Source organism: Rhodnius prolixus, unplaced genomic scaffold (genome assembly GCF_049639745.1).
Source record: "Rhodnius prolixus isolate KJV_2025 unplaced genomic scaffold, Rpr scaffold_11, whole genome shotgun sequence".
Lineage (NCBI taxonomy): Eukaryota > Metazoa > Arthropoda > Insecta > Hemiptera > Reduviidae > Rhodnius > Rhodnius prolixus.
Window position 1 is genome coordinate 13,901,556 of NW_027411625.1, and position 20,540 is coordinate 13,922,095.

General features: G+C 35.6%; 1 protein-coding gene across 7 annotated transcripts in view; it reads left to right on the forward strand.

Annotated features, from left to right (window-relative positions):
* The window catches only part of LOC141459131 (nephrin-like), a 360,600-nt gene that overhangs the window by 323,227 nt on the left and 16,833 nt on the right, over window positions 1–20,540 (forward strand). For 6 of the 7 annotated variants that reach the window (XM_074137772.1, XM_074137774.1, XM_074137773.1 and 3 more), the window contains 5 exons: window positions 1,695–1,827; window positions 12,665–12,876; window positions 17,802–17,912; window positions 18,006–18,209; window positions 18,593–18,738. In XM_074137772.1, coding sequence (XP_073993873.1) covers window positions 1,784–1,827; window positions 12,665–12,876; window positions 17,802–17,912; window positions 18,006–18,209; window positions 18,593–18,738 — 717 coding nt within the window. In that variant the 5' untranslated portion in view covers window positions 1,695–1,783. Of the gene's footprint in view, window positions 1–1,694; window positions 1,828–12,664; window positions 12,877–17,089; window positions 17,109–17,801; window positions 17,913–18,005; window positions 18,210–18,592; window positions 18,739–20,540 lie in introns of those variants that run through there. The other variant, XM_074137777.1, reaches the window with a different exon arrangement.

Genomic DNA, 20,540 nt, shown 5'->3' on the forward strand with positions numbered 1-20,540 from the left:
TTATAAAGCTCACTTTTCTCTACAATTCGGTGTAGAATTCATTAAAATTGGAACAATAGAACGAGAGATTTAGAGGCTCATAATTTGAACGATTTACGAAACGGTCAAAATTTAAACTACTATTTCTAATTACCTATTGCAACTAGAACATTGCAATTCATGCCAATTATAAAGCTAACTTTTGTCCACAGTTCGGTAAAGAATTCATTTAAATCTGAACAATACGGTGTGAGATATAAAGGTTTAAAATTTGAACGAATTTGAAAGAGGCACAGCTTCGAGACTTCTAAAATGCAAGTCTATTCAAAACTTTGATTCGAATGACACGTCATTAATGAAAATCGGTACACCGGTCGATAATTTGAAGCGTTTGCAATAGTTCTCCTAGGTTTATGAGTGGAACGTTGCTTTAACATTACGTAGGGGAGCCCCTTACTCTTTCATCCTGTTATTAGCAATAATTTTGAAGGGGCTGTACATACATGTGGCTAACTTCTCTCCTTTTTTGATGTACAGCATCAAGACCCCAAAAGGGGCACCTACAATATATTTCGTTATTCGTGAATATCGATTCACGCGTTGGGCGCTACGTTGTTTACAAATAAGGTAAGAACATTTTTTCAAATAGCCGTTTTTTCTCATTTTCGGCAACTTTTTTCTGGAAATCTATTAAATCTGAGTCGTTGCAAAAAAATAAAGTTATAAAGGAGAATTTGCCCGATATTATAAAGAAAATTTTGAAATTTTATAGAAAAAGAGAAAAAATTATCAAAGTTTGGTTTTTTCAACGTTAACTTTTTCGTCACTTTTTGACGATCAACCATTATGCAACTGCCCTACCGGACACTTTTTATACAACTTATTGTTATTAAGGAGATAAAAATAAACAATGTAGCTTCATTAAATTATGTAGAATTATTCTGTTTATTGTTTTGAAAAGCGAGGCTACAAGGAGCTAGCCTTGGTTCCTGGACTAAACTATACTTGAAGGATCATTAATCATGCTTTCAACATCAGGGACACCCTCATAAGATGACTGTGGTATGTTGTCCTCTCTGGCCAGCACTCGACATATGCGCAGTCCCTCTTGTTCCAAAAAGGAATTATAATCAATTGTAATACACAATTAAAAAGTAAATAATATAGGATGAGCGGCCAAATGTCTGCTATGAAAAACTCAGGTCTGTTAAAGTTGGTCCAGTTAAAGTTTAGAAGATTTTACATTTTGGAATTTGAGGCATTATCTACTAGTGGGCTATTAGAGTCTTCGCCATTTCGGAACAGCTGCTATTGTAGATAACCGTGGCCTTGCAATCATCACGAACTCGCCACTAATTGCTCTTGAATGAATCGTCTTGCGAGTTCTTCCAGTTCTCCTCGCCTTCCGTTCTTTTTATCTGATCCGTTATCGTATTCCTAAGAAGTCCTCATATGATTATTCCTTTTGCGGCATCGGGGGGTGTTCTTTTTTCATCACCATGGGTAAACAATCAGCCTCTTCTTTGCCGTGCATTCCACAGTATCTAGCTATCCACTAGGATGTAACCTCGGCTCAGAGTCTCCTAGGCTACTAAAATAAAAATAAATGTTGGTAAAGTTTATAGTGTGAATTGACTACATTGTTTATAAACATGTTATTGGGAGGCATATTCTTGTATTTAGCGACAAACTGAAATATATTATTGTGTTAACAGTGACACTTGAACCGGTAAACGCTGTGTTGGGTAAGCGAGCTGAACTTCCTTGCAACATAGAGCCAAGTCATCGTGAAGACAGACTGTACATGGTGCTCTGGTTCAAAGAAGGGGCATCCAAACCACTGTACAGGTAAGCAACTTCTAAATTCTTTCACCTGCATTACGAACAAATTTGATCAGGGTCACAGAGAAAAAACGTTAATGCTGTTAGTAAGTGTTCTTACATCGTACTCGTAGTTACTATGCAGGGAGTGTAGTAGTTTGTTGGCCCAAGTTTATTTAAATGTAACAGAAGTAGATCTATTGTCGAATATCTTTCATCAAATTATGAAGGAATGATAGGTGAGAATAAGAGAATTAGCAGTTACAGTGCAGTCTACCTACAAAGATAGACCCACGCACGCACCAAAACAGAGCGAGGGGGCCAATTCGTAAAGACGTTTTCGTTCTGAAGGGAATCAAAATTGAAATCTTGGGTGATAAATCAAAATGGGAAATCTGGCTGATCGCTATCTTGCTACTCACGAGGAGTGGGAGGAAGGAAGCAAGCAACTATTGGGGCAAGCAGCGGAAGTCCACGCTAAGAGATATCTCACTTGGATATTTTAAGATTGGCCATTTTAGGAAATGTAGAGACGGTGCGAGCTGGCCACGATGCAGCTGAGCACAGGGCGCTGCCAAACAGTACATGCCAGGGAACTGGGTTTGCAAGTTATCGAGGGGCATCTAAATGTAAACGTGCGCAGAATTTGTCTTGTGTGTGTGAAGCGGCATTAATTAGAAACCGCCGCATGCTGAGTCTGCCCCCAGTCAGTTCTCATGCCGCCTCTGCCGGATTCACACCCCTCCCAACTAATGCCCTCTCTCTGTGATATTTCATTAAAACTATGATATGTGTCTCTAAAAGTCTAGCGCATTTCTAAAATCTCTAATGTTCTCAACTAAAATAATCATTCCAGCAATTAGAACTGCACTACATTCTCTTACACAAATGATTGCCATTCAAGAAATGTAATTACTTATTCTTACTCTACTTAGTAAGAGAAGTATTGTAATCGTGCTGATTCTTTGAGATTTTACCAGAAATCTTCATTTTGAGGTACGAAAAAACCCAACAGTACGAAATACAATATTTTCTCTTTTTATAAAATTGAAAAACTACAAACTTGTGAGTGTAAACATACTCGTGTAAAAGCAAAAATCACTGAAAGTTCAAATTTCATATTTCGATTAGGCTTCATCAGAATACACTGATGTAACTATTTTCTCCTCGGAGCACTAATTACAACGCAGATCTACTACTTATACTTCAAACATTTTTGACAAGTGAATCAATTTTGTATAAATAGCCATTTGTGTGGAATCTAGTCTTTTGTGTATCCCTGTCATCCTAACAGTTACTTGATATTCCGTCCATAATTCATATTACATGCATATCTGAAACTATTTCAACTCATAAACTAATTAAAACTTATTTCTCTTAAGATGTGGCTGAAGACTTGCTAACTAAACAAAACAATAATAGCGTAACAATGACATGGCTTATGCAAAACATTTACTAAACATAATATAACAAAGTTTGGCACTTGAAGGAGCCACAATAGATCGCTTAGATCGTAGTGTATTTGACTTTACAGTCACTGCCAAACAAATCTTAATCTAGAAAGCGAACACATTATATAATTAACTAAACTTTGTTGATATACTCAAAAACACTTTCCGATCTATTGCAAGACAATCGCAATATTCACGATTGGCCAATTCAGAACAATGGATTAATGTATTTATAGTAAATGTATTTATATTTATATACAATTGTGCATACCCAAAAGGCGTGGTCAATGTTATAAATAATAGCACTAAAATTAATGGTTGTGCAATATGTCAAGTGATCAAAAATGTGTCAGACCCGACCATTACTCTGGGTCGATACCGACCTCGTCAAAGAAACTCCTGGATGTCTTTGGTACCGTCCATTTCGCCCCTGATAGACTGTTAACAGAAAAGTCCCCTTATTTCCCTCTAAATGTTTCGTTATAAAACGGGAAATTTATTTATTTCAGAGGATATATTTTACCCTAGCTTGTTTTCCCCACATCTGCTTTTACTGCCTGTTCGCGATTATTGATTTCTTATCAAATTGTAGGATCAAGGATCAAAGCCGAATCATCACATTAACATGCACACTATTGAACAGCACTGCTGCACTTCCTCCAAATCGTCTAGCACATAATTAATGCATGGTTGACTGTCGCGTTGGAGTTGAAGTGTTTTACTGTTTCATTCTTATAATGTTTTCCATAAAATTTAGAGTTGAAATAATAATATTGGTGTTGGGAAAAGTCAAACAAATAAATAAGCAATGATAAAATATTTTTATATTTACAATTAATGTATTTTGTATATACTTTTTTTTTTCTTTTTTTCCGGCGCATCGACGTCTATGGTCATTAACGCTTACTTTTTATGTTATTTATTTATTATCTACTTTTTACACAAATTTTATTATTTTTAAACAATATTATTATTTGTTTATACAAATTTATTTTTTAAAACAATATTTTATTTTATGTTTACAATGTTAAATTGTTTCCCTAAAAGAGAGTTTATAGTAAAGTATGAGCTTCCGCCCTCGTCCACGACGCCTAATTGGACATTAAGCCCCGCCTGAAAAAAATAGGCGATTACTTTACTTTGATTTTAAGATACTTAAAACAATTATTATTTAAGGTAATTGAGTGGGCTCTCTAGAAACTCTAAGTAGAATTATAGCTATCTAATTTTCAGATGCTCTAAGAAATCGGCGAAACTGACTTAATGATTCTATTCTTGCACTTAAAATAATTATCCACGACCATTGAAGAGGATTACAAAAAGAAATTTAAAAAAACGCACCCACACTTAACTGGCGTGAAAACTAAACTACTGCATCTCATATTGATATTAAAGGAAGTAAACAGTGGCTGACTGTTGGAATGTACGCCTAAATTCGACAATATATCCGCCACCTGCACTGAATCTAAACGACATGGGAAAAGAATTACACTATCCACAACAAGTAAGTTTACACGCACGAAACCTTCACACTCTACTTTCCTTAACCTAGAAAGTGATTTCAATTTGGAAAAAAATGATAAAGAAGACGTTTTTAGTATAAAGACGAATTGGAATACAAATTACTAACTAATCCAACTTTTCTAATCTAGAAGTTAATTAGAAAATAGAGGATTGAATTTCCGACATACCAAGAATCGACTAAAGTTACACGGCGTTAATGTCTACGAAACGAAAGAATTATCGGTTTCTTTGAAGCAAGTAAGCCTTTATATAGGGGAAATCGCGCATCGCATGAACCGAAACCACTCTTTCTTGCTGCTAGTATGAAATCTAGATCTGATGGGAGACATAAGACCAAAATGACATGACAGTGCCAAATGGGGGAGGGGGGAATGGGGAGTTATGTGTCATTTTTTCTGGAGAAACGAAGGAGCATTCAAAAGGAATTGCTAGCCGATGTCATTTTCTGTGAATTCTCAATTGTAAAATACAGTAGCGATTTGTGGTGTGACACAGACCGAAGGTTGTGATTGTGGTAGGGGTAGGAAGTTAGAGAGATGGTGTCGCTTGCAAACACTGCCGAAAGCCTAATGTACATTGTCTTAAGCCGGTGGGCCGCCTCACGCCCCTCCAGTTGCCACACTGCAGCACATCTCTAGTGTAGCCTATTACGTCCTAATGGCTATGCTAATTCGCAGACTCCATTGTTAGCTGAACAGACAATCCTGCGAGGGGATTTACCCTCTAGGTAAACTAAACTACTCGTCTCAAACTATCACAACTAAAACTATCCGCACTCGTCACAATTATTTAAAACTTGCACTTTTTTACTTTATCGCTCTTAAGGATGGTGTTGACCTCCGAGTGCGAACATTAATGCGGAATTCATCCACATTCTTGTTGCTTGTGATCGTACCCAGTTGGTGTTTTAGCGCAAATACACGTTCTCGACGTCCCTGTCGAAGCTATAAATTTTGCAATTTGGACTTTGGTCTGTGCATGACTGGGACCATTATTCCGTTCAGTACTTTTGGATAGTAAAATGCTACGAAGAATTTTGACAAGCAAAAAATTTCTGTTCTAAAAACAAAAAGTGATCATTTTAAATTTATGTAAAGTAGAAGCATTCCTTATGATTACCACGGTGAAATAAAGGGAATCAATGCGCCAAGATAACCATGCTGAGCGGTTAGAAGCGAGGTCCGCAACTAAGACGTATTGTGGTGCTAGGTTCGAATTCTCGTTATACGTTATTCAATAGTTAACGGGAAAACTTTATAGTATTTTACGTATGCTAGTCGTTTCCGTCCGCGACACCTAGTTAGGTAGTTGGATGTAAAGCCCGCCTAAAAAAAGGCAAAGGGAGTCAGAGATCCTTAGCTACCACAAACATTGACATACCTCTTAAGATTCATAATAACAAAATTTACCTACAGTGAAAGACGGTTCAGATCGGGTCGAGTTTCTATTTTTTTTACTTGAAAACAATGGGTTTTTTTGCGATGTTTCTTAAACAAAACTTGAAGAATGTTCGCAAATTATCAGACAACTGAAAAGTTAAAATGTTAACTACTTTACTCAATACATAAAGTCAATTATACAACTTCTGATTAAAAAAAAAATGGACAGTTATTCACAATATATTCAATAAATTTAGGTAAGTACATTAAGGCGACGGCAGGGCGAGTGCAGTCAGGGCCTCTAAACCGAAGTATATTGACAATATAATATTTTTACATTATTATAAAGTTGTGTATCTTCTGCCCTTTCTGCTTATGAACTGAGTGTGTGCACAAAACCAACAACACAAACATAAACTGTAAGCAAAGAGCGAAGCTGATATCAGCGTCCTGAAACATAACCAATTACACTCCTACAATCAGAGAAACAAAGTGCACAGACCTTTCTTATACCATAGATGCACTGTGTAATGTACAGTTACAGTATTTTTTGAAAGCCTGTTTGTGTTGTGACAGCACGCCCGCAGTATCGCTTCTTAAATCTTTCTCCTTTTACCATTTCCTCTTTAGAACAAATCTTTTCTGGCCGCTTAATTAATTTACATTTAGCACAATTGCTGTTCATTTGCTATTCTTGAAGTGTGGTGCCGCTCTCTGAAACAATACAACCAACATGGCGTCCGTACAGTCCAAACTCTGTGCCTAGCTAGTAAATTAACTTGCCCAATGTATACAAGGCTGTGGCACAAGTCCATGTCTCTAACTCATTTACCTAACTAATTACAATTCAAACCTTGTAGCACAGAAACAGCATTTCAGAGATTTTCTTCTTTTATTTGATTGCACCACTTGCAGTGAACAGGGGCTGCGACAAAGGCGTAATACTCTTCAGTTATGGAAGAAAACTTTCTCCATTTTAAAATATCTATCCGTGGCAAAGCTGGAAGGGAGTCTAAGAGCCTCAGGTTTCCCAAAGTAAATATAAAGAAAACATTTTTATTAATTAATATACTTTAATATTTCAAATTTAATGCTTTAATATTTTTTATTTAAGTTGTTCAGATGCTCGCAAAAATTAAATATTAAATTGAATAAATTAAATATTAAACTTCAGTTTTAATTCCGTCGTTAATTTAATTCGTCTGCTATACTTTTCTTTCTTTTTTTAGATGATTCACTCTTTGACTGAAACCCGACAACAAACGCAGTGCGAATACGGAAACTAAACTGCGCCAAAATTATCTGCCCACATTCTTGTTCTCTTCTGCTTATCCTGTTTTTTTTTTTCAATAAGCTTGTTGTGTTCGAGTTCTGCGAACTTGCCTGCCCTCCAAGTTGCGGTTGCAAAATCTTCCTGATTTCAATCATTGAAAATCTTCTTTGATTAAAATCGCCAAATGGGTCGTTTTTTATTCTCTACCTTTCTACCAAGTCTACGTCCGGTATCACTGGGTTGATTTTTTATCTATATTTTGTGGAACACATTTTTTTTTTAATATGCTCGCAGTTTTATATAGTAATAATTGAAACTTAAATACGGAAAAATTGGAGCGCCCATTAAGCTCAAGATCGTAGGTACAATTTTTGGTTGCGTTGTGGTTTCAATGTGAGCCTAAAAATTAACCAGTTGGAATATAATAATACAAATACGAAGAATGTTTTCATTAATTGCTTAATAATAGGAGAGGCATTTAATAGTTTCACTGTAAAAAACACATTTGACCTGACACATTCAAATTGGATCTTTGAGCACTTCTGGCCTGAGTACTTCTTAGCACGGTTTGTTGCCGCTGTCAGTGGGCTTGAGACAGCTCCAAACTGAATGAAACGTTAATAGCAAGGAATAGAGAAGGACAGTGGAACTGGGATATTTGCCCAGTTTCTCTAAAATAGTAACTAGCCCAGACAATAGTTTAACGCACTCCTTCCTACATCCCTCTACTGATCTCTGCGTTGTCAAGAACCTTTTTCTCTCTACCAGTTTTACACAATTCATGGAAGGTTATAGCAGTGTTATTTTTCTTTTAGTAGTGCCGCTTGTGAAGAAGGTTCTGCAGTTTTTTTCTTGCCAAACTTCTCCATTATTCAGAGACACACTGCTACCACTACTGAGCTTCGATTTATGAAGTTTGGTCAGTACGACAAGTGAACAAGGTTATCCAACCTCGCTCAAACCTAGTCCTCTGAACACTATCACAACCAGTAGTTCATTGGGTTGGTAACAGGAGTGCACGCTCTATTATAGTTTGGCGGCCGAAAATATTATTTTAGTTCCTAAGAACTGTATTAACAAAAACATCCAGTTTAAAATGTAGAGTGTCAGGTTGATTAAACAATCTCTATATTTGAAGTGTCGCTATCGTTTATGTCTCCTTACGTTCACAGATAAATGAAACAGGTGATATTTATTTTATTTTGGTGTTACCAATAAAATTACTAAAAGTAAAGTAATACCTTTATTTTCAAGCGGGCTTTCGTCCATCTACCAAATTAGGGTCGTAGACTAGACGTAGGCGACTAGCAAACATACTAAAATAAAATCCAAGGTCTAGTCAGGGAATCGAACCCACTATATCAACAATTCAGCTTAGTTTTGCAGGTCTCGTCTCTAACCGCTCGGCAGCCGTGGTGCCTATAAGATGATAATAACGTAACAGTGTGATTGTTGTATATAACAGAGTTACTTAAATTTTTATTTATTTGATTTAGCATGCATGAAACTGGCCTTATGGTGAATTGGTGATTAAGAGTGTCTAGATAACTGGCTTTATTTTATCTTGAATAATGAATAAAGCGTTGGATCCCTTAGGCACCAAACTAAGGCATCCAAATGTACAAAAATCAGCAAGTAACTACATACCATTCGTGTTTTCTTTTTGTCGCTCCTAATTTCATACAGATAGAAATGTTCCAAAATTCTTATGATTTTATCTCATTTTCGCCACCCTCCTTTTTTACTGATTTCTCACTGTTCACCTAGATTCGTCTTACAAATTTTAGGACAGAGTTTACTGTTTTAGGCGTGAGATGCACTAATACGGTTGTTTGAATGATTTACCGTGTAGAAAACTTTTGGTACATGAAAGTGCTTACAACGGTCTGTGATTGTCTGGTATAAGACCCGCATAAGTTGGCAATGTTTGCTTAGTGAGGGTACCTTATCAGACCCACTGCCGTCCCAAATCAACATGGATTCTTCCAAAGCAGGTCTGTTTAATCTCTTTCTTTTTTCTTTCACTCAGAAAATGCAATTTGTTTAAGCACATAATGGAAAGTTAAAAAACAAAAACCTTCTGGTTTGAAAACTTCATGATTTAAGTGAAAGGCTTAACATATGACGTTAAGTCCGGGATTAATTGAAAGTCTTTGGCAACCAACTGGACAAAACTGGAAAAAGGGTCGGTACCTTCCAATCCGGAATTTTGATTAAGTTTTTTACGTTTACAAAATAGTAAGTATATAATATTATGCAGGGTAATATATATATATATATACAGTATAAATCTCCTTTACAAGAACTTACAGTTTAAAAAGTTAAGTACTCGTATAAGGGTTAATTAAACGACAAAAGGTACACAAATCAGCAAGTACCCCACATTTCATTCTCACTCCAGCTCGTAATTTCAGCCATTTACAAAAACGTTCGAAAAGCTACTGATTTTATTTTAATTTGTATACGTAAGTTTTACTTTAATATTTACGTTTGAACAATGTTTTCATGAATCCTTACAGTAGATACATTTTTACGTTGCAGTTTTTGAAATTTTATGACAATCTGTATCATGTAAGCATATTTTTACTGCATGTTTATTAATGTTTATTTAGAATTTATAAGGTGTCTCAGACCCTTATGCTGGCCATTTTTTTCTATAAAATACTTTTGGCAAATATTGATATCAATAACAATATTGATAACTATAACAATACAAAGGTTTTTAATGAAACGGTATAACAAACTTAAAAATTCAAAAAAAAATGCTCTCAACAACATCCATTAAAAATATTTTTTGGAAAAATAGAAAAACATTGTCAAACTTAGGTGTGCTTTTTCGCGCAGCTTGGGGCGATCAACCTTTATGCAACTATTTTACCAGTTTTAGCGACTGGTCATTTTAGAGTTTAACTTCACCCTTTCTTAAATGTTTCCAATATAAGTATACCTAAGTCTACTCAGCGTGTGTACAAAGTTTGAAAAAATGGAAACATTTTGGAAAAACTCGCTACAAATAGAGAAATCTGTTAGTGAAATGGCACTTTTATTCACACCGTTTTCCAACTAAACTTGCCATTTTTACAACTGATATAATGATAGTATTTTTTAGGTTTAGGACTGCCACTGGTCAACGACCATCGGGGTAGTAGGTCATGCAGACCGACAGGCGTTACGTGGATTATAAATAATAATAGACCATACAGCTTTGAGCGGTTACAATTTGTAACAAAAAACTGAAAATATGCAAGAAACAGAAAGAAAAATTATATATTCACGAAAGAAGAGAAAAGTCGATTTAAGTTTACAAAAAAAGAATAAATTAAATGAATGAACAAAAATGAATAAATAACCAGAAAGGTCTGCTAAATATTCCAAAAAAGTTAAAGTAAATAAACAAAAAAAAAAATCATGCTTTAAACAAAAAATGAATTGAATGAATCAATTCAAAAAAATAAAGATCAGCTCAATAAATAAAATAATTAATTTTTAACATATTTTGTCGGAATTTATTAGCATTCCTACAATAATTTATAACTACAATTTAGTTTACAATTACAATAAATATGTATGTTTGATTAAAATATGCGGCTGATTAAAACTTTTTTTAAAAAAGAATCTTTGAGACTTCTCCACTTCTTCAAACTTATTTCCTTCCCACAATACCGTCCTTGTATTAAATCTATTCCTCTTTACGGAATAAGGATCATCGCGATTGCTCATAAAATAATTCTGCATATGTACCCTTAATCTAAAATTCCCGTTCAATGATTAAAATAAAAATTATACAAGTAGAACTACTGAACGCACTAAGTGTATAACGTTAAAAGAAAACTGTAGCAAGGAAGTACCCCAAAAGTGGAACATTCATTCTGATCAGTGGTACTGTTGGTTGAGGAACTCCTAAGAATTTTAGCGACTCATTTAACCTTAAAAGTTTCAAATGATATATCTCTGCATTAAAAAATGTTTCAGATAAACATTGTAGATCTATTTGAGTGCAATGTGTGTATCTTGTTAAAAATAAATAAAAAGTAGGAGCTGGTTTCAAGAAAATCTCAAAATATAGAACAATCGATTTTGCGTCTCTTCGTGGCACCCAAATGAATATCGAATTTGACTTTTCTACAATTTTTCTTTTTTGAATTACAATGAATATGTAATCACAAGTACGTGGTACATGTATGTAAATTTCCTTAAGTATTTAAGGTACTGGAGTCTGGCATTCCAGCTCTTTAATTTGAAAGTACAGTTTTTTCGTACCCGGGACCTCCAAACGCCTAATTCCACTGAAAATTTAAAATTGAAAATCTGTCCGAATGCAATACTCTCGGCATAGAGTGAGAGCAAGTAATTCTAAAGTGTTCACTCTGAGGGTGAAAAATTAATGTAAAATATTTTTGGATTATCATAATGTTTTAAAGAAGTTAAGCCATGTAGAGGTTAAGGATAGATCTAAAGGTCCTTGAGTTGGGGGTAGGAAGAGCTGTGTGCTCGCCACTCAATACCAGTCCACGCCCAAGGTTGCCCCTTTAATTTCAAATTACACTTGCAAATTTTATGTCCTGCTGGTTGGTTAGATTTTAAGGCAAAAGTCAATTGCCTGGGAGCAGGGGTTACGGAGGAATGGCTTTGGCCAACTTAGAGCATGACGGCTTTGGTGTATGCCTAAGAAAAAGTAGTGATAAAGTGGGGAAGGGGCAAGACTCCCCAGAAACCTTAGCCCCTCCGCCAAGTCAGCACAAGCTGGGCCACAAGACGTAAACTCAAGCTTAAAAGACGTTTAAGAGTGGGGTTAAGAAAATTATAAGGTAGGAAGTCAAGACACTCTTCTGTGGCTACATCTGCGTGTGCGGCCAAAGTTAGCAAAACCTTGCCTGTGGGTGGTGGAACGCACTGAGACACCCGCACTCAGTATGACGATGATAATGTACTCTGTCAAGAGCCCACACACCAGTGATGTCTCTCTCTGCTATGTTTACAATTCTAGACAACCAACCATCAGCAGATGCAGATGCAGTAACAATAGAAACGTTTTCACTTGTTCTAATTATACTAAAGCAAGAAAGTGTTGCGATGTCAAATTTTCGTTATTCATTTATACAGAAAATTTCCATTTTGAGAAGCACGTTGAGAAAAAAAATCATACTGAGCGAATTTCAGACCCAGTGCCAATGTTATCAACAGTGAAATCACTAAAAAATAAAGTTTTAATTGTCATGATTTTTCTTATTCTACAGATTCGACGTCAGAGGTCGTCCATTCAATGACGCTATACTATGGTCTGACGTTGCATTCTTCGGACCGCGAGCGTTCTTCGTGACGGGCAAGAGGCCGGATGCAGCGCTCCAAGTGCAGTCTGTGGAGCTGAAGGATGCTGGAGTGTACAGATGTCGGGTTGACTTCAGGAACTCCCCTACACGCAACTTCCAAGTCAAGTTAACGGTTGTTGGTAGGCAGCTTCTAACTCCACAAATACTCACAGATTTCCAACAGCAATGCCCTACAGATAAAGTTATTAACACACAATCCATCTTCAACTGCTGCTACATTACAATTCAATCGAAAATTTAATTCCTGTAACATTGAAGTTTACTGAACGGACATTGGCCATAACTAACCAGGTTTTTGCCAGTATCTGGAAAACTGAGGCGAAGTTAATGAATTTATTTTCCCGTGATTTTTTCGAAAATAGCTCCATTAATTTCCTTTAACTTAGTTTAAAAATAACTTACATCTAGGTCTATCAAATTTATAAAAAACATGACTTTGGAAAAGTGATTTTAGAAGGATTCTGGGTTCTGAAAGGAAATGGTGTGATGTGACTATACACCATTAACCTAACAGATGCATAATGTCAGTAACACCTGCCACTCTCACTACCCTTTAAACCTGTAAATTAAGAACAATGATTTTATGAGAGGGGGTGAGGAAAAGCTGAGATGTCACGGTGTATTGCAAATAAAAAAACTACATGTTATAATAATAAAATTTATTAAAACTTATTAAGCATAAATGTGAATTTTCCTACCAAAAAAGAAATTGAAGAAAATGTTAATTTATTGGATATAAAAGAATCCATTTTTAATGGATAACAGGTTGTCCCCTAGTAATATGGCCACTGTATAACAGTTACAAAAATATATACACAAATCGCGAACCACCAAATCAGATTTTACCAATTATATGAGGTATTATTAATTTACCAAGATTTTTACTTGTGTTCCACGCCAACTCACACATAAAGAACGTAATGAATAAATAGAAATTTGTAAATTGTACTTTTCTTTCTTCCTTTGGCACAACAGCCCTTACTTGTCATACATTAACATTAAATCCTAGGTAGGTTTCACCATGGGCAGCCACCTTCGCCGATGTAGGTGAATTTTACTAATTATTTTTTGGTATTTTTATTTTTTGTTCATTCTTTAAACAACCTACACTACTTATGCAGTCTAAGCTGTCCATTGGTACTGATCATTCTAGCAATGAAATAAAAATTACATTTATATAATTATATATTTTTTCTGGGGGCGGTAAAGTAACAGAGCTCGAGCACATAAAACAAGGAAGTGAAGTGATTGATGCGATTCTCTCTTAGCGGTAGAACAGAACTCTATTGTAGGCCATGGGTGAGATTGTGGTAAGCGGTCACACCAGATTTTATGAATTCTGCGGGAATTATTTTGCAAGACAATTGATTTCTCGGAACGAGAGTTCTTCTATGTCCAGAAAAGTGAGTGTTGGCATTAGATTTGTTCCCGATTCTAGAGAGATCCTTTTTATTAAAAGACGTTTGTCTTGACGCTTTCATTTTTAGTCACTTGGTTGAAATAGTAGAAGCCTTTAATGATCGCTAGGATATAGCTTTGTGACAGTGCGACACTTAGTCTAATGAGGTCCTTCCTTGCTCGATCCTTTCATCTATCTGCGACTTGTTTCATTGCAAAAAGGGTTTTTCAATTCCTTTTTTATTGAAAACAGATGAAAAGTTGCGATTAGTTGTCAGCTATTCTGCCTCGCGCTCTTACTGTCCTCCACTGCAAATAGCTGAGTAATGGCTCTGCTAGAGTAAGTATTACGATGGGCTTTAACTTTCTAGAAATGACCGCTTTTCTAATTAGCGCCACGGTTAGAAATAAAATCCCTGATCCTTCTTAGAAATGGTTCTTCTAGCCTAGGTGGAATATAAAAACAAGGTGGCAACTTCTATTGTTCTAGACATAATTGACCCTATTTCAAGGAAAATGCCACTGAAAGTGTTTATAATACTTTTTTTATTTTTTTTTAACCTACGCCTTCACGGTCAATGGCTACTTCGGCCATGCTACGTCTGGCAGCCCAATATAAAATATTAGTTGGCATGAAAAGATTATATAGCAATACCTTAATTACAGCCTAATGAAAATACAATATATTTGGCAACCTTGCGGGCCCATTTAGCACTTCGTACGTTAAAGACATTCGAAAGAATAATTAAGTCGTGAGTAGTATGAGGTTGGAAAGATTAGACAAATTACCTCAGAGTGCGAGATTAGAAAACCAAGTCAACAATGCAAAGCAAAACCAAACAGCCCAACCTTCAGTTACTAATTTGTGTTTTTATATGAAGTTTAATAATGATAAAAATTATCTTGGGCAAAAATCATTTATAATTAGAGATATATATTATGTTTTACATTTTCCAATTTTCCATTAAACGCTTATTTGTTTTAAATATGTTTTTATTTTTATTATTAACCTCATGTTAATAATAAATATGTTTTCCCTTTGGAAAATTCTCCAGTAATGCTAAAATTAATGATGAAAATTAAATATTTTAATATTGTGATGCATAACAGCCAAAAGATTACATTACACGTTATAATATTAGTTAGCTTACAAATTCTGTTTCTTTCCCATCCATATTTCATGAGAGGTTTTCCGTCCAAACTTGATGGACATCGATTCTTTAAATAGTTGCTGGTACAGATTACGTCAACCTAAAAGTTGGGAGGTAGATTGGACTTCGTGATTAGACATCTTGCCATGGCTGGCAAAGTTCTTTATTTCTTTCTCATACCTTGTTCTGCTGTGGAGTGTAGGGAAGAGTTAATTTTCTCTTGATTCATTTTCTTCTTTGAAGAAACCTTCAAAATGTTTGTTCGTACCGTTGTTACACAGAAGGCATATTATTCCTTTACCCTTCTTAGTCACTATTAAAGTAATTCTATGAATGCTGGCCATACTTAACGTTTAATTTGCAAATTGAGCCCTCTCTCCATTTTGATTAATTAACAATGACGATAAACTATATTGCTTTTCCGAGCGAGTCCACATATTTCTGAGAGGATAATATCGAGCGTTCAACCTTTCTGGCTGTTTTCAATATCTAAGGTACAGTAGTTTTAAAGTAGCTCAATATTACAGAGACGTACATATATTTGACAGTAAATGAAAAGATAGAAAAAATCCTCGGTAAATGCACATTGCAAATGGTACAAATCTGATTACAACAATACGTATCATATTATTATTTGAAGACAATTTATTTATGTACTGATTGGAAGAAAATCTCATTTGGGTTATCAGTCAGGTAATACGAAATGACATTCTGATATTTTTCATACTCCTAGAGGCCACTGGCTAACAGGGAAGCGTGTTGAAAATTCTACTGTATTCAAGAAGTTGTCTAACTTGTTCCAGTAAATTATCTCTTATAGAGCAAACAACATTTTTAATCGACAAGTTGTTATTACAACTAAGTTCCTTAAGTTTGATATCAATACCAGATTCCAGCAGAACATAAATCAACTAAGAAAAATAATTATGTTATGGACCAGCCTCAGATAGCACATGTAAAAATGTAGAAGCATTTTAACGCAAATACGTGGCAACCTTTTATTTTTCAAGCAGTTAATGTTTTAACTCAACGTATTAAAACTTTACTTTAGTGGAGAAGAACGTGTATGAGGAATAACAAATTCAATTCTAATTAAGTAATCAAGAGTATTCTTTAGTAACTGAAGTATTCTTTTATAAAAGTTAACATGAGCTCTTTCTAATAGATTTATATATATCTTAAACTCGATAAAGTTGCTTTATATAGCACAACACTCATACCTAGAGCGTTAAACAAGCTATAGAACTACAGTTATCAGGTTTTGTCTCGACTAAAATAAAAATTACAGATATAGCTGGAACATTTGCTTTAATAACAATAGTCTCTAAAAAGACAGAAAATTTATTAAATTAGACCTTTAAATTAACAAAATGCTCCAACTCTTACGATTGGTACCATCATACTTATAATCATACTATGCTTATATCCATTTTTTTTTAATTCTGCCTTAATGAAAAACCATAACTTTAGACTTTGCAATATTAACATTATGGCAATTTAATTCACTATAATTTCTCAAACTAGCCAAATTGTGGTTTAATTCCAAGCTGGATTCACCAACAATAACCATATCATCTGCGTACAAAAGATAACATTAAGTCAACATAGCCTTCAATATTTAACACTACTCGCTTAATTGTCACGGCAATATTTGATTATATTAGCGAGGATTCAGTAAAAAAAAAAAAACAAAATACAGCAACCCAGTTTTTACGTCAACGTCTCGACAAATTTATTGTCTTCCCTGGGCGTTAGGTGAGTTGGTTGTGAGTTACACTCGTCCTGCTTCTCTTAGTTATAAGGTAAGTTGGGATAGTTTTCTTTTTTTATAGGTAGGCTAGTTGATGATGTATTCTAGTTAGGTACTAAAGCCATTGGCTAGATAATGGAGTTGTAAGCTTAGGTTAATGGAGATTTAGGAAAAAGAAAAAGAAATAAGGTAGACATTGACTTTTCATTAATATTTTTTAGAATTTATTATATGCCACAGATCCTTATGCTGGCCAATTTAATTTATATGATTGGTCAGTGAAGAGAACCATTCTCCAACCTACTTAGATTGATTGTAATTAAGGTACTTAACTATTATGCACAGGTTTTTAATGAAATGCTATTAAAAACTTATACTATTTATTTTTCTTATATTTCTTTCTTGAGTTACGGTGATAAATATTAAAACTGTCCGCTATGCAGTTGTATATGGGTTGTATACATACGCACCAATTCAGAAAATTACAAATTTTCGTACGTACAGAAAATGATTCGTCAAATCGTTTATTTTCTGTGAAAATTCAATATTTAACATCAGCCTATTACAATGCCATTGTCTTACGAAGAGTAAAAATTAGACTATAATTAGGCCATGGAGTACTACCCTGTGCACACAGCTCTAGCCGATAACCACTTTCTTGCCATAGTTAACTATACCTTTCCGTTGGAGTGGTAATCAATACAGCAAGAGAGTGCGATTTATAAAAATTTCTGTGTTGTTTTAGTGCCCCCACATCAACTATTGATATACGACAACGCTGGCCGAGAATTACTGGACATGGTTGGGCCACTCACCGAAGACTCCGAGTTGGTGTTGATCTGCGAGGTGCGAGGAGGTAGGTTTCAGTATTTGAGGTAATCGTAGACTCCAGTATGTGTAATGCTAATAACTGTTCGCAGGTACGTATCTAAAAACAAAATATTTCCAGGTGAGCCCAGGCCGATGGTGAGTTGGTTTGTCAACGACAAGTTGGTTGACGGATTCGTAGACACCGAAGGTTCCAGTGTAGTGACCAATAAGCTTAAAGTTACTCGATTGAGGCGAGCACATCTGAACACATCCTACCGATGTGAGGCAACCAACACTAACCTTATTCCGCCAACGGAACGCACAGTCCGTCTAGAAATGAACCGTGAGTTTGAGTAATATCAAGGGGTGTTGGACGACCCAAAGATTTAGTGCTACAACCCACACAGAGGCAAACTGTAGCTCACTTGTGCAAGCTGCCTCGCAGGGTCAATGATTCTGTAACCAAACCTCTATCATTTAAATTTACCCACTTCAACGGTATGTCTCAGACTGTGAAGGTAGTCTCAATTCCGTTACATATCTGCTGCAGCCCAGAGCAGCATGAGCTCAAACTCCACTAATAAACTCAACTAGTTTGAGGAACATTGATGGAGCAGGGCTGAACTCTCTAATAGACTGTCATCACACTTTGTATCACAGCGCTAAGTATCGTGGAATTAGGTAAGCAAGAACACGTTTTAATGAATGTTTTCTTAAATTTTCTAGTGCGGCCAGAGAGCGTGGAAATCTTAGAAAAGCCTACATCGCTGATTGCAGACCAAGAATACTCGTTGACTTGCTTTGCGAAAGGATCTCGACCACAAGCCGAATTGACATGGGTCAAGGAAAATCGCCGATTTAGGCGTGGCAATGTAAGAACTAATGATCCGGTTTTCCAATTTATGAATACTTTAATGTTCTGATCATTCATCGGTGTTTGTGCGTGTGAACGAATGTTCAAAAAGCTGGAGACAGGACTCCAGAACTTGTGTAGGTACTACACTGCGTATCATCCGGTTCGGGTCGAAATCCTTTCTACCAGAATGCGACTTTGCTAAATTCGTTGCTTGCAAACATAGTTTCAGTATTTTTCTGATAAAAGTTCCACTGCAGATACTGTGTAAATTTTGTACACATATAAATGCTAATTATTCAGTAATAAGCAGAAAGTAAACTAATGTACCCATATAAAGGCCTATCACTTGTAGTCTAAACGGCGTTTGGAGGGGGGACTCTCGGCAGAATGCAACCATTTCTGTGCCAAGAGAGAACCAAGAAATAATAATAAAATTAATTTAACGTCAAAGTTACATATGTGCATAATACTGCATGAAAGTGTACCAGCTTATATCCTCTATTCCGCTTCCAGTTGGCTCTTTATTGCATTTCTCTTGAGGTTTAGTTTTACTGATGGGAACAAATACAAAAACCCAGCTCTAATTGTATCAAATTATATTGGTGAACAAAATAAATGTTTATTTCGTCTATTATTTTCGGGCCCATTTACTTCATAATTAGCTCTAATTACTAATTGGTGGATTTACACCAAGTGTGGCATTTTGAAATACAAATCACCTTCAATAAGTCTCTCACATATTGCACGCTTGTAATAGGTTATATCTCGGGAGAATCAATGGCAAACCTTAAAGAACTTGTTTTGCACCCTTTGCAATCTCTAAGTTAGTCTCGCATGTTGCACTCCAACAAGAAGCTACATAAGTCAGTACAGGTCTAACCAGGACCTTGTATAAAATATTTTAATGGCAACACTCAGAGAGAAGTATTAATTTAGAAGTGGAAAAGGCCTTTACACTATTTTACAATTGCGTTAGTACAAAGAGTGAAAACAATGCAAGATCTACTACTACTCGTAATATTAAAGAAAAATAAAAAATCCTCTAGATACCCCTGTCCGTACAAGTTACAGTTCTATCTCTGGTATTAATTGGATTCCAAACATGTCAATAGACTCCAAAGCAAAGCAGTGCACAGATATCTTGCCTCCAAGCACTCTTCTAAAGAGCCCAGGTAGTTACATGTAGATATATCACCTACGAAATACGAGAAATGTTCAGAGAACTAACTATATCAAAGGGAGCTGCATGTATGCCTGTAACGTGCCCAAAGTAAGTACAGGTTGTTCATCTGTATAATATTAAGAAGAACCACATGCAAACCTCCGAAGACCCAAAGTCACTTCGTTCAAATCTACCACCTAATTGAATCTTAAATTAGTACTGCCTGCTTTGATGGCGATCGCTAGAGCTTATGCTAAAAAAAGTGGCGTCTCTCTTCCTCAAGCAACGTCTATTAAAAATGGATTTTCTTTTGAAAACAAAAGTCGCTAAAAATGCAACAGGGTTACAATATTTTCAGTTACTAATAAGACTAAGTTATAAAAATATTTCGAGGTTTTCCAATAACTACAAGTAATTTAAACTATTTTTAAAACGGAGGCGTAAAACGATTTTTCAAAATTCAAGATTTTGAGTTCTGGATTTTTTTTTTGTGTAGCGTCAATTTAAGGCGCGTCACCATCAGTTTATTGGCACCTGGAGCTTTTTTTAGTGCACTGCCCGCTTCCGGACAGTGTTCCCTCGTTGCAGACAACACTGACCATAACCGGACCGTGAGCTGTAAGAAGCTCCTAGAAAGAGAAAATCTAAGAGCCAGC